The sequence below is a fragment of the Martes martes genome (genome assembly GCF_963455335.1).
Source record: "Martes martes genome assembly, chromosome: 4".
NCBI lineage: Eukaryota > Metazoa > Chordata > Mammalia > Carnivora > Mustelidae > Martes > Martes martes.
This window is the reverse complement of record NC_137891.1, coordinates 48,494,843-48,509,489: the sequence shown is the minus strand read 5'-3', so window position 1 is coordinate 48,509,489 and position 14,647 is coordinate 48,494,843. Positions and strand designations below refer to the sequence as shown.

General features: G+C 36.5%; 2 protein-coding genes across 5 annotated transcripts in view; one reads left to right on the top strand and one right to left on the bottom strand.

Annotated features, from left to right (window-relative positions):
* WWP1 (WW domain containing E3 ubiquitin protein ligase 1) overlaps window positions 1-12,965 on the top strand; it is a 118,998-nt gene extending 106,033 nt beyond the window's left edge. For 2 of the 3 annotated variants that reach the window (XM_080800211.1, XM_080800210.1), the window contains exons 23-25: window positions 335-431; window positions 1,078-1,150; window positions 6,217-7,809. In XM_080800211.1, coding sequence (XP_080656337.1) covers window positions 335-431; window positions 1,078-1,150; window positions 6,217-6,316 — 270 coding nt within the window. In that variant the 3' untranslated portion in view covers window positions 6,317-7,809. Of the gene's footprint in view, window positions 1-334; window positions 432-1,077; window positions 1,151-6,216; window positions 7,810-12,289 lie in introns of those variants that run through there. The other variant, XM_080800212.1, reaches the window with a different exon arrangement.
* RMDN1 (regulator of microtubule dynamics 1) overlaps window positions 8,228-14,647 on the bottom strand; it is a 51,233-nt gene continuing 44,813 nt past the window's right edge. The window contains exons 9-11 of one of the 2 annotated variants that reach the window (XM_080800213.1): window positions 13,447-13,580; window positions 9,864-9,999; window positions 8,228-8,379 (exon numbers count right to left, since the gene is read on the bottom strand). In XM_080800213.1, the coding sequence (XP_080656339.1) occupies window positions 9,901-9,999; window positions 13,447-13,580 (233 nt within the window). In that variant the 3' untranslated portion in view covers window positions 8,228-8,379; window positions 9,864-9,900. Of the gene's footprint in view, window positions 8,380-9,863; window positions 10,000-10,801; window positions 12,819-13,446; window positions 13,581-14,647 lie in introns of those variants that run through there. The other variant, XM_080800214.1, reaches the window with a different exon arrangement.

The window sequence follows — 14,647 nt, the reverse complement described above, 5'->3', positions numbered from 1 at the left end:
CTAAACACACAAAAAGCATAGGTACAGAGCTGGGCAGGAGCCCCAAATAGGTGGTAAGCTATGATATGATAGCTGATCAACATCTGTTACCTTTTAGTGGTATGACCTTTTGAACCTCCCATTTTCCCTGTCCATAAGATGGATGTAATAATAATACTAGTGGCCAACCAGTGCTATACTTGTGAGGATTAACTGAAGATTCATAGTGTACTTAACATACACCTAACCTTAATAATTTCTCGAAGAAATTTCAGACTAATTTAAGTGTCTACTATTTTAAGTACTAGAGATAATTTAGTATTTATATTAAAGTAAGTTTGATTTTGTTACACAGTTTGTGAAGGAGACAGACAATGAAGTAAGGATGCGACTATTACAGTTTGTCACTGGAACCTGCCGTTTACCTCTAGGAGGATTTGCTGAGCTCATGGGTAAATGCAGTTTTACTGCAGTTTCTCTCTAGATAATTTCGTGATAATAATGGCTTTAGACACACAATAGACTTGAATTTAAGGATATTCTTCTCTGCTTTCTATAGGGTATCTACCAGAAGAAAGACTAATTAATGGTTAATACCAACTACATTTATAAGACAAAAATGGAAGCTGCTTACCTAGTTTGGTTGGCCATTGCTTTGCTCCTTAGGGTGATTGTGAAGGAAGCAAAATTCTTTAGAGCTACTTCTCTTTCCCCTGATTTCTTTTTTTTTTTTTTTAAAGATTTTATTTATTTATTTGACAGACAGAGATTACAAGTAGACAGAGAGGCAGGCAGAGAGAGAGGGAAGCAGGCTCCCTGCTGAGCAGAGAGCCCGATGTGGGACTCGATCCCAGGACCCCGAGACCATGACCCGAGCCGAAGGCAGCGGCTTAACCCACTGAGCCACCCAGGCGCCCCTTTCCCCTGATTTCTTATTGCTGGATTTCTGCAGCATTATGAAGCTTCTCTAGACAGAAGTGATTTACATTATATTCTGTATTAGTCATAGGAATATATGATATGTTCTGTTACATACTTGTTGTCAAAACCAAAAACTTTAAAGAACCAGATAAATTCTGTCTTATTTTCCTGGTTTAGGAAGTAATGGGCCTCAAAAATTTTGCATTGAAAAAGTTGGCAAAGACACCTGGTTACCAAGAAGCCACACATGGTAAGTTCATGAATCCTAAATAGGAAGGCGAAGGCCACAGAAACTTTTTTTTTTAATATGTAAGATGCAGTATAAGTTACTACTTATTAAAGTAGCTAGAATTTCAGTTTTTAGAATAGACTAATATGGAATTCTTTAACTTTGGAATGATTTCTACTTGGTTACTGTAGTTAGTAAGAAATGTATCCATTGATGAAACAATTATTTAGAATAACTACTATGTATAAAATAAGACTGAATAAAGTGCCTTTTATGAAGTCTGTACTCCACTGGGGGAAGGGAACACAGATGACAAGTCAGCTATTTGAATACTAAGAAGGTCCTTCAAAGGAAATAAAAAGAACTAGAGGGAGCCTCCTAGATTGGGTGGTCAGGGAGAGTTCTCAGAAAGGGTAATGCTTGAGTCTGACAAATAGCATGCTGCAGGAAGAAACAGGAAAAGTGCATTCCAAAGACCTTGGAGTAAGAAATCATTTTTCAAGGAAATGAAAGATGACTGGTGTGAATGGCAGTCAATGAGGGGAGATAGGGATAAAAAGAATTCAGAAGTGTAGGCAGCGGTTAAATTATGTAGAGCCTTATAGGCTATTATAAGGAACTAAGATTTCACTCCAGGGGCAATTAGAAGCCTTTGAAGAGGCTTAAATAGCAACTAATGAGATTCAGGAAGAATCACTCTGGCAACAGAGGAGGGAGGAATTAGATTCAAGACTGAAGGCAGGGAGATAAGTTGACAGAACTGTTAGAGTCATCCAGGTAAAAGATGATGATAGCTTTAGGAGATACATGGTTCTTTCAGGAGGTCAGAACTATTTTCATACTAAGCAGTCACTTGCCTTTCTATTGTTTGAAACTTGAACTTAACAGGTACAAAAGCAACAGTGGGTAAAAATGCTGGTGCCTCAGCAGAAATCAAGACAGTGGCATCAAAATGCTGTCTCTGTTCTTCAGCACTGCACACCTGCAGTTTAAAGCAAGGGGTTAGGGGGAGCCAGTTTCTTTCATGATTGTTCTTCTGAAGCAGTAAAAAAAAATTAAATCTTGAAGCTTGAGTAACTCTCTTTTTAATATACTGTAAGACAGAATGGGAAGCCTGCATAAAGCACTTCTACACGTGAGAATTGTGGTTGTCCGGAGGGGAAAGATCTTAGCAGCTGAGTTGAAAGCTGAACCAGCTTGCTGTTTTGGTTGTTTTTTTAAAGATTTTATTTATTTATTTATTTGACAGAGAGCGCAAGTAGGCAGAGCAGCAGAGAGAGGGAGAGGGAGAGGGAGAAGTAGGCTCTCCGCTGAACAGGGAGCCCTACTCGGGTCTCGATAGCAGGGCCTTGGTATCATGACCTGAGCCGAAGGCAGGTACTTAAGCAACTGAGCCACCCAGGTGCCCCCAGCTTGCTTTTTTAATGGAACGCTGTTTTTGCCAAAACTGTTTACTTGGCAGACATTTTCTTGAAAAGTAACGAAGTAATAAGCTTATCACTTCAAAGAAACAACAGACAGCATTTGTTGGCAATAATGAAAGCTGAAGTTTTGGGTAAAAATTAAAATTTGGGAAAACTTAAAGATATCAACCACCATGAGCTTGAAAGCTTCTCAAAACTTCTCTGAGGAGATTGGTGGTATTTAACCAATGTAGTTTTTTTTTTTTTCTATTACATAATTAACTGTGTCAGCATTTGGAAATACTTTATAATTTGGTGAACTGTTATTTCCAAATGACCGGTGCATGAGGTTAAAAAAATCACTTATGGGTAAAAGATGTATTCAGAGTACAAGATAAACCATTGGGTTTTATGGAAGTAGGTAGAAAAAGTTCTTTGATAGGATTTCAGAACTCTGTTATGTGTTACCTTGTCAAATTAATACAGTATCTAAGAATAATAGCCACAATTACCTGAAAAAAAAGTTACTGGAGTACATCTTTATTTTCTAACTGCATATCTATGTGGGACAAAATTTCATATACAATGCAACAAAATAAATGCACACATAAAGTGTGAAAAGGGATCATAACAATGAAAAATTGAGAACAATAGCCTAGATTAAACTGGTAAATCCAATAAGAGAAACTGTTGAGGCAGGGGAGAGGTCCATAACCAAAGGAGGTAGTTGTTCAAGAAAGATGAAAAGAATTGGGATGCTTAGTATAAGCTAAGGAATTGGACTTTGATAAATATCAAACAGGAACACTTAGGTTATTGTAATAGGAGAGGAAGAAAAGTTTGATGTAAACTATAGTTATCACTGTTGGTTTCTGTTTTCTCAAAGTGTAAGATGAGGTCACTGGCTAAGAATGAAGAAAGAAAAACTTTTGAAGAGAAAGAGCGAGCTGTCAGATTTATTAGCAAAATACGGCTAAAAATGCTGCACAAAATTGGACTGCCTACTTGGAACTTTATAAAGTGACACCAGTCTGTCTAGTTGTAGGATTCTCCCCTCCAGTAACTTCCAGCTGTTAAGGTCCCAGGAATGAAAAACTAGAAGGCTGAATTCATACGGTGTTGGAGTTTTGATTAGTAAGTTCAAAACAGGGACAGACAGATTTAAAAGTATTTGCAAGGTACTGGTTATAAGGTGGGGCTGTGGATTAAGTACAAAGTAAGGATAGGAGAGTCTGAAGACAGGCTAGGATGGTGACAAAGTAACGGGGTAATAGGTTGCCATTTTAATTGAAGGAAGCTGTAAAGACAGAATAGAGTTTTTAGTTAGACATTTCCTTCAATTAGAAATTTCCTTTATGAGGTTCAAGGTGTTATCTTGAAGTTAGTAACGAGTAGAGGAACAGGTCAGTGAAGATGAGAACTGGAAGGCGTGGCTGTTGCATATCATCCAAGAGAATGAGAGGAGACATGAACCAGGTGCCAAAGCTTTCAGTGAATGAAAGGAATATGACCAAGAAGTTAAGAGAGGATAGCAAAAAGTTCAGAAAGAAGGTTGCATAGCTAGATTGTATGTGCCTCAGAGGAGAAAAGTTTTGTTGATTGGCCGTAGAAATGTTATGTTTCAGACTAGCTGGATTTTTAGTTAAGGCAAGAGAGAAGTTACTCAGACTGTAGAAAATTACAAATCATAAAACAGAGGTTTAGAAGGATGGAATATCTGAGTGGAGGACAGGGAAGAGGTGGGGATTTCATTCAGATCGGTGGAATACTGTTGATAATCCAGAAACACTCGAGTTTTTAGTAGTGACTAAGGTAAGCAGTGCTACAGTCTATGGTGAAAAGTAGTTTTGATGATTCTCAGATGGAGTTCTGCTGTCACCTCCAATGCTTTGCTGCTTATTGAGGTGGTGACTTTCAGAGCAGTGGTTCCCTTAGACTATATACAGTGATACAGCAAACCAACAGGGTACTGTTTCCTTAATCCATTAATCCACTGGAAAGGTATTTGTGTCTTCCCTTTTTATAGACAAAGTAGAAATAGCAAATTTGACTCAAAGCTGGAACTAAAAGCTAAACTGAAACTTAAAACAGTATTCTGATAGCCACATAGTAAGTACTCAATAAAAGATGAATAGATTTTAGCATGTCTCCATCCTGTCGCTGATGTCTTAAAATAGAACCCTGTTTTGGATGTTTTCAAGTAATCTACTTTGTTATGTAGTTCAATTCAACATTTACTAAATGGATCAATGTTGGGAGAGTAGGGAAGACTGCCCCTCATGGGTTTTAGAACCTAATGTAAGAAACTAGTCATCATACAGAGTAAAGTAAGTGCCAAAATAGAAATAAAAATAATTTATGGAAAGGATAGTTCTTGGAAGGAAGTTGTAGCATTTGGACTGATTCTTAGTGAGAAAAGGTATCCCACATTATGAAAGAGCTGCAGAACATGTCATGAGACAGAAAAGTATGTGTTATACTTGGAGAACATTAAATAAGTGGTAGGGGGCTGTACCAAACAGCATGGCAGGCTTCCTTCCCCCATACCTTCAATCCATAGGAATTAGAAGCAGCAAAGCTTTTTTTTTTTTAAAAAACGGGACGCTGCACGAACTTGCGTGTCATTCTGGTGCAGGGACCATGCTAACCTCTGTTGTTTCAGTTTTAGTGTATGTGCTGCCAAAGAGAGCACAGCAAAGGTTTTTTTAAACTGCCATGTCTTTTAAGGAAAGTATTTCTGGCCATGGTAGAAGGCTAGAGATTGAGTAGAAAGAATGAGTTTGACAAGGCTTTATGTGGTGAAAGAATGACAGAATTTGACAAGGCTTTATGTGAAAGATGTAAGAACTAGAAAGTGACAGATTGTCTTAGTCTAGGACTCTTCTGAAAGATATTTTGTTGACCTCTGCTATCATTGTACCTTGAAGCATGAAGTGGGGGGAGGGGAGAAAGTACATGGTCGGCTTAATTGCTACCATTTAATATAATTTTCTCATACAAAGACAATAAAATGGTTTGAGAAGAACACCATTTTATTTGGCTGCCTTGTTTCAAAAGGCTATCAGGTGTTCTGACTCTTATAGAAGAGTTGGGGCCGATGGGGTGGTAGGAGGGAACCTGGATAACCTAAAACTTTCTATATGAGAAAATGAAAATAGACGACGATTGTAACTACATTAGAGCTATTTCACTGGACACTTAAGAGTGGGAATTGGACCCCCTACCCCCACCCTGCCAACCCCAATCCAGTTGAACTCAGCACAGGGAATTCTTTGAGTCTGGCAGGATTGAAAAGACAAAAAGTTTATATTTATTGGCACTCTATCACTACACTAGCTCCCAGAAAAATAACTAATAGATTCTTAATAACTGGTAAGTGAGTGAAAGAAGTGGATTCTCTTAAAAACCCAAGAGAAGTTAGGGGGACTTGTGAATTTGTAATTCCAGTGTTCTCTGGGAATTGTTAAAATATTTTTATGAGTATGTCATTTTAGTAGCTTGCCATAAGAAATCTGTATTACGTTAATATTAAATAATATAGTAAATTTTTAGAATACTTCCAGCAAAATTTTTGTATCTTCCTCTATCCATTTATTTTTTCAAATGTGCTTTAAGAAAAATTGTATTAGAAATCTTTCTCGAGTTTGTTTTATTGAAAACACATCTGTTTTTGTTTTTGTTCAGTTTTAATCGCTTGGATCTACCACCATATAAGAGTTATGAACAACTAAAGGAAAAACTTCTTTTTGCAATAGAAGAGACAGAGGGATTTGGACAAGAATGAATGTGGCTTCTTGTCTTGGAGGAGCTCTTGCATTTAAATACCCCAGCCAAGAAAAATTGCACAGATAGTGTATATATAAGCTGTTCATTCTGTACAGTGCATTTTCTGAACCTCTCAAAGTATAAATGTTTTCCGTTCTTCCACAGAAATATGCAAAACAGTTCATCCTTTTCTACTTTATTTATTGTTCCCTTGAAGTGACTGACCAGGAAAAAGATCATCCTTAAATTTTGAAGCAAGCAAGAGACTTTATTAAAAATAAGTATATATCTATATAAGCATATATGATAGTGGCTCTAGTTTTATAGAGCTCCGGGTATATTAAACATGACAGCCGTTCATTCAAAAAATAATCTGGATTTGCTTTACCTTGTTTCTAGTATCCAGAGGAGAAAGTACAAATTGCTTCATGATCTTCTCCCTTATATAATACCTTTTGAGGGTGTTTAGTTGCATGGCTGTTCAGGAAGGTATTAAGGGCTTAGGCCAAATCTTACTTTGAGTATGTTAAAAAATGCTGCTGGCTTTTCTGAAGACAGGCATTTGAACCTGTCAGCTCATTTAAAATAAATACAATAGTTGAAAATTTTCCCTCTTTGCTACATCACTAATACAGTCAAAGTAATGAATGAAACCATAATGTACATGTAAGTCATACGCTATATCTGATGCCATTTAGTTTATTCTAGAGATTGGAAAGAATTCATTAAGCAGCAAAGAGGTTTGTTTACATGTTACTTTGGGATGCTAGGTATTTGTGGAGTTAAAAAGAATCAGGTACTTAAGTACTTTTGTTTTTAAATCTGTGATGTTCTTTAAATTTAACTCATAATAAATTGATGCAGTTTGATACTTAGGAACATATAATAAGGAAATGTGAACATCTTTGCTTTTGTGTTCAGAGTTTTGGTTTTATAAAACCAGATGGACTGAAGAGTTGTGTATAAGCATTTGAACACGCAAATGAAAACTATTTTCTATTAGTGTTCATATATCCTCATTCCTCTTAAATTCATGAAAATTTTATGATCTGAATTATATAGGCATATTAAAGACTCTTTTGGTCCCCACTCCCCTTTTTACACAGATCATTATTTTTGTCCTAATAACTTTTTAATTTTTCATTATCAAGGGCATTTGCTGAACTGCAAAGATGTATAACAAATTAAAATCTGATGTGAATGATATTAATGCTATTTTAGCAAACTGGGCTTCCTTATTAACAAAAATTGCAAATTCCATTTGTATCATTTCAATATGCAGTGTAAATTTCAGGAAGTTAAAAATTTTTTTATAACCACAAACTGACATCTTAACAATGTTATCTGTAACATATTTAACTGCTAAGTACATACGGAAAATACTAGTATACAATTTAATTTCCCTAAAGAGTTTTTGTTTTGCCAAAATTTTATTTTTCTACATACTAGATTGTGTTCTGCTCTTCTATTCAAAGTTCATAGTAAAGACGAAATAAAGGCAGTGATCCACTATGCTGAATAGACTTCTTTCCCAAATCCTAATCTGACACTGGGCTATCTTGAAGCATAAAGCATTAAAAACAAATACTAATGTATATGACACGATGTGATAGAGGATGACCAGTCTTCAAAGTGGCTACTTATATTTTACTGTAGAAAGCCCCACTGCTCAATGAATTTTGCATGACATGACAGAAGTTATTGATGAACATCATTCAGTGGAGGTGAGAATGTGAGAATACCATTTAGCAGATTTAATTGAAGACAGGAGGCTTTCAGGGTGCTGGTTCCCCCCCATCCCCACCCCCTCACTTCAGGTAAGAAATTACTGTGTACCAGTTGAGGCTACACAGAACCCACAGAGACCAAACCAGCTTTCTGAAGAAGGCTCTTTTGGAGAACTCGGAGCATTCCACCTTTCAAACTCAATAGAAAACCAAGCCTACTGGCAGGATTTTATTGTATCTTAATTCATACACCCAAGGGGCGGTGAGAGAAAACCAAGAGAAGGTGGGTTGCCTCTCACCTTCTCTCCTCTTTTCCCATCCTTGTCCTGTGCTGGGCTAGACAGGCTCACTATGCCTGCAATGAAGAAACAGGCAAAGAATGAGGCTCAGAGACAGATTCATATTGTTATTTCATTTCAGTGACACACACTCACCACCACCACCACCACCAAACTGAGCCCAATGAATGGATAAGAGGCACAACATAATTTCTGATTCTATCAGTCAGATTAGTTGTCTGCTTAAGAAAGCATCTGTAAGTGGCAGTTAAAGCTCAAAGAGTTAATAAACCTTTTAACCTCACAGCCTTCAGTTAATCACCTGCCTCCTATTTTTTTTTAAAACTAGATGGCATGATTATGTGTCAAAATACTATTAGGCAGTACTATTTCTATTAAAAATGACCCTGACTGGTAAGTTCATCTGGACTGGGAAATCTCCTACTTGATAATAAACCATACCTTTGGATTTGCCAGAGGAAATCCGTAACTGCATGTCCCTTCTGAGGTCCCTGAGCTGTGACCTGTTCTTGGACCTGTGTGAATGCTCTGTTACACAGACTGCTGCTATAAGCTCATTTCTAAAATGTTAAGGAGTCCTGACATTGGCTTGCTGGTTCATCTGTGGTTCCTATCTTAAGCCTTTTGAGTAAGACTATTACCGACTTTCTGAGTCTGAGTATTTGTTGAACCCTGGTGGATGATATTGCAGAAGTCAAAAATCAATTCATTTAAATATGTAGATGAGAGAACAAAGGTTGTCTTATAAAATACTCCCCAGTTTATTCTTAATCTATTGAACTTAAAAGTCAAACTTAAGATAAATGGTCTCAAGGAAAAAGCCCAGACCATATCAGAGAAGCCTTCTACATTAAGGAGGCTCCTTTTTACTGACTTGTTTACTCCTCAAAGGATAAAACAGTTGACTATTCTCAGGGCAGTGCAGTGGGTCAGAACAAGGCATTCACTAAAAGTTCATGGCCCTTGGCAAAGTTATCCACCCCTCCTCCTATTTCTTCTTCTCATTAAACTTAAGGTACAGTAATGCCCAGGTACACACAGTCCAAAATAAATCGTATGGTAAACACATGAAATTAAAAAAAATAAAAAACGCTCAAATAACATAGAAGCAAAAATGTACAACTGAAAAAGTGGCATCTCCTTAATTCCAAATTTTCTCTCCCAAATCTCAACCAAGAAGAATACAGTCAGATAATTGCATTTAAAAATACTTACTGATAACAGTATATACTTATGTATTATCTTTCATCTTCACAACTAAGGTTTGGTGTGTTTTTGCTTTTTCTTTGTTGTAATGATGCTTATTTTATAGATAAGTGAGTCATTTTTACAAAATCCATAGCTAGTTCACAATCTGTGATTAAATTCTCAATTGGGAAAATTTTGCTATTAATGGAGAGCTTTCAGATTTTTTATAGAGTATATCCAAATTTATTCTCAGTCCTCAAAGGAAGTGAACATATCCACAAGGCGAGGTAATTATAATTACCTATAGCCCATGTCTGTAATATGTTTACAAGATAGACGACTACAAACTTACGTTCACATCATGCATGTGGGGAAATAAGCATCTCCAGCTAGCAGTCACATCTGGAACACACACAGTTAAGTAGGGACTGCACAGGAGGGAGAATAATGGGGTCCGAGGATTTGTTCCCAGAAGTAATAGGTCTCAACTGTGAGGAAATGCCAAGAACCAGTGTAAGACCTGGTGAATCAGACCCCTTGGGAGTCAAAAGGAAGAGACAAAGTGCACACAATCAGACTCTGAAGAATGTATGGCATCTTGGCGAAGGGAGCTAGTTATCCCTTAGTTTATAAGGGGGAAAAAGGGAAGATAATAGCTCTATAAGTTAGGACCCAGCAACTGCACTCCTGGGTGTTGATATAATCTGTACCCAATGTTCATAGGAGTCAAAGACTGGAAACAACCTAAATGACCTTCAGTGAATGGTTAAATGGGTACATTTATATGATGAAATATAATCAACAGTATAATGGAATCAACTGACTATATGCAGATGGGTTTCAAAGAAATTACGTCAAATGAAAAAGGCCAGTTCTCAGAAGGTCACATAATCTCATTCCATTTATAAAACAGTCTTGAAATTAGTGGTTGCCAGGATTAGGGATGGTGGTAAGGAGGAAAAGTGGTGGATGGATATGACCATAAAGGACTAGCAGTAGGGATTTACACAATTTGGTGGAACAGTTCCATATCTTGATTATAGCCACAGTTTAAAAAAAAAAAGTATACTGACAAAATTACATAGAACACATACACAAGTGAGGGCATTTAGAAATAAAATCTGAGTAAGATTTATGGGCTCTAGACCTGATTTTCAACTTGTAGGTAGAGGTTTACCTCTGAGACCGCTCTACTTCCTCCCCACTCCCAAACTTCCTATGAATCTATAATGATTACAAAGCAATACAATTTTTTAAAAGCACTATAAAATATCAGAAGACAGACCCCTACCCATAAAAGGCTTTATTACTGAAAGATACCTCATTTCACAAAAACGCCTTCATAGAGGTTATTCTTGAACAAATCAAAATCCTTCACCTCCCATTTGATAACTGGTTTTGCAGGTAACACAAAACACACACACACACACACACACACACACACACACACACACATCACCAGAAAATACTGAAAGTCACTCTAGAGAAAAAATTGAAAAGGAAAAAATTTCAGATGAAGGTGCTCAAAACAAAACAAAAAATTCTTTAACACAATGTACTAATGAATTAAATGTAACTATCAAAACTAAGAAAATTAAAAAGCAAAATCAAATCAAATTAAAAATTAAAAAATCAAAATCAAATCAAATTAAAAATTAAAAAACTCAGAACTGGACAAACTACATGAAAATGTGAAATGCCTGCTGATTGAAATCAGGGTGAAATAATGGAAGAAAAAGACAAACATCTCAAGGGAAGACAAAAGGTATCTGAGGAAGAAAACAATAGAGACATGAAGACAGAAATTCAAAGAGCCAAGGAAATGAAACTGAAAGAGGTAAAAAATCAGAGAAGTGATAACAATTAGGCAAAGAAGATCGAATTACATAAAATTAATCAGTCACTGAAAAGATGAAACAGTGGTTCCCAAAGTGGGGTATGGCAAATCTGGAATGAGAGAGAATCTAAGATGACTGGCCTCTCCAAAAAAAGTCAATGAATGGTGGGATTAAAAAAAAATGGGAGAATTCTTCTAGATTTTTAAAAACTAAGGCCGAAAATCAAAGACAATGTATGGTTGATTGGATCCTGGTTTTTAAAATTGGTAAGCCATTCCTGGGACATTTGAGAAAATACGAATATGGCTGGTATTAGAAGATGATTTTAAACAATTACTGCTAACTTTTTGTTGTGCTAATGGGCTTTTGTTTGTTTAGAAGGATGTCCTTATTCTGAGACAATGCATGCTTAAGTACTTAGGGATGAAGTATGCTGTCTACAATTTCAAAAGTTTAGAAATACACACACACACACACACAAAACAGTAAAATATAGCTGAAGATTAGCAATTGGAGATGGATATATAGAGTCCAGGGCTTTCATTTTCCTTTTTGTTCGAAAATATGCATGATAACACAAACAGCCCACACCCTCATGGTTCACTGTTAACTTTACAATTCCCAAATCCCTTGGGGGAAAATCTACCTATGCATGCACTCTTGATTTATCTAAGTGATTCAAAGGATTCAAGATAATCCTTTTTACAAAACAGTGCTGCAGCCTCAAGTAATACTGTCCTGCCTATGTAAAACATCTTCGTTTCTATTTCACCCTTGAGTTCTGTCTGTGTTCCTTTCACCACATTAGGGAAGAGAATCTGGGCTTTGTCAAGTCACAAAATCAATCCTTCACTTGTAAGACCATGTCACATTAAAAAAAAAAAAAAAAAAATCACTCCATTTTCTGTCCTCTCCTGACTTAAGTTTTTTCCTTACACAGGTTGGTTCCAAGATCCATCATTTAACTACTTTATACCAAGAACCCTCAACATCCTAACCTCCTAATTTTCACTGCACCTTCTCTGCAAGATCTCAACTTTGCATCAGTCCAATTTGGCAATGCACACCCCCCAATGAAGCCTCTTCCACAAAGCTTTTTCTTTTCTTGATCTCCCATTCTGATGTGATCCATCCTCTTCAGAAATCTTATACCACTTTGTATTGCTAGTGTCCTAAATGTGCAATATCTCTGCCTCTGAGCCAGGGAGAAGTCTCTACCAATTTTTTGGTAATTATTTCTTTTGCCTCGTTGTCTGTGAAGAAACTTAGAATTTTGTACATTTAATTTGTTAAGTGGTCACATTAAAGGAACCGAGAAAACAGCCATAGAACAGTTACAGTTCACATATTATCTTTGTAATTTCATGAAAAGGCAATGTTTCTTAGATATTTCGTGGGCTTTCTTCTCTGAAAAATTCTCAATTCTTGTCACTGAAACCTGTAAGCAACTGAGCAGCTTCTGTCTGTATCTAAAATGGAAAAATACATGTTATAAATAAACTGTGTACGGCATAGATACAAACTTGCAAAACCTAATAAGTTCATAAAGCGGGCTGTGGTTTCTAAGCGTTCCCATCAGGAGATAGCACATTATGAGAATAAAACTAAACGGAACTGGGTGAGACTCTTAAGAGAATTCGTCCACATTAGTACACATCACTTGCCTTTTATTTTAGAAATCTTATTTGATCTGTCATGTCAAACAGGAATAAGGCAGCAAGTAATTCATAATCTCTATGACAGTAAACACTACATAAAATTAACAGAAATGTTAATGAGTTCAAAATGAACAGTTTTCAACAAGATACATTTAGACAAATTATACTTTTAAAGAAGTTCTTAATTCACCTTTACTTAATAGTCCCTCAGCAGAAACCTATCTGCCTTTATTTATTTATTTTAAAGATTTTATTTATTTATTTGACAGAGATCACAAGTAGGCAGAGAGGCAGGCAGAAGGAGAGGGGGGAAGCAGGCCCAATGCGGGGCTCGATCCCAGGACCCTGAGATCATGACCTGAGCAGAAGGCAGAGGCAGAGGCTTTAACCCACTGAGCCACCCAGGCGCCCCTGCCTTAATTTATTGGAGATATTTTACCTGTTTATCCTCCTCTGTGTGTGCCGGATAGTCCTTGGCTTTCATTAGCCAGAAGGCAGCAAGCTTTTTATTGTGTAACTTCAAATATGTCTTTCCTAAAAGCAGCAAGTTTTTGCTGTAGAAATTTGGATCCACTATAGATAAGAAAGAAAAATTATCTCAGATGAATAGAGTTGCTAATTTCTTCAGTCTAAATTCCAATAATATATTTGTGTGGTCATATAAGATTAGGCTAACTAGAATACTCTTTTGTTCAACTATTCCAACCTCAAATATTAGTAAAGTACCATTTATTCAATGTCTCTTAATGTGCTAGGCATTCTATTACATTTCTCATTTTCATAATATTTTATAAAGTAGGTACTCCATTTAATAGATGACAAACTGAAGTACCTGACAGAATGTATCCTCTATAAACAGACAGGGGTTTTCTTTTTATTAATGTCTTTTATCACCTGCTATATCCTAATTAGACATAACATGGACCCAATACATACTTGCTGTATGAGCAAATGAAATCATGATATATATATGCAGTTGACCCTTGAACAACGCAGTTTTGAATTATGCACGTCCAAATATATGCAGGGTTTTTTCCCCATAAATACAGTAAAGTGCTGCAACTGTATTTTCTCTTATTTTTAACATTTAGTTTTCTCTAGCTTACTATACTGGAATATAGTCTATAATACATGGAACATACAAAATACATTTTAAACAACTGTTTAAAGTTCTGGTCAATGGTAGAATATTTAAGGAGTTAGCTTTGAGGGGAGCCAAAAGTTAGTTATATGCAGATTTTTTTTAAGATTTTATTTATTTGACAGAGATCACAAGTAGGCAGAGAGGCAGGTAGAGAGAGAGGAAGGGAAACAGGCTCCCCGCTGAGCAGAGAGCCCGATGTGGGGCTCGATTCCAGGACCCTGGAATCATGACTTGAGCCGAAGGCAGAGGCTTTAACCCACTGAGCCACCCAGGCGCCCCTATATGCAGATTTTCAACTATGCAGGCGGCCATGTACCCTTTACCCATTGTTTAAGGGTCAGGTGTACATACATACATTTGATTAACATTTACTAAATGTGGGTTATACTTAAATACAGATTTAACAAAGACTCTGTTCTTTCGAAATCCATCATGAAGAGGAGAGACAAAAGAGCATTAACTAAAATGTAACAGAAGAATGAAAGGGATGCTTTGA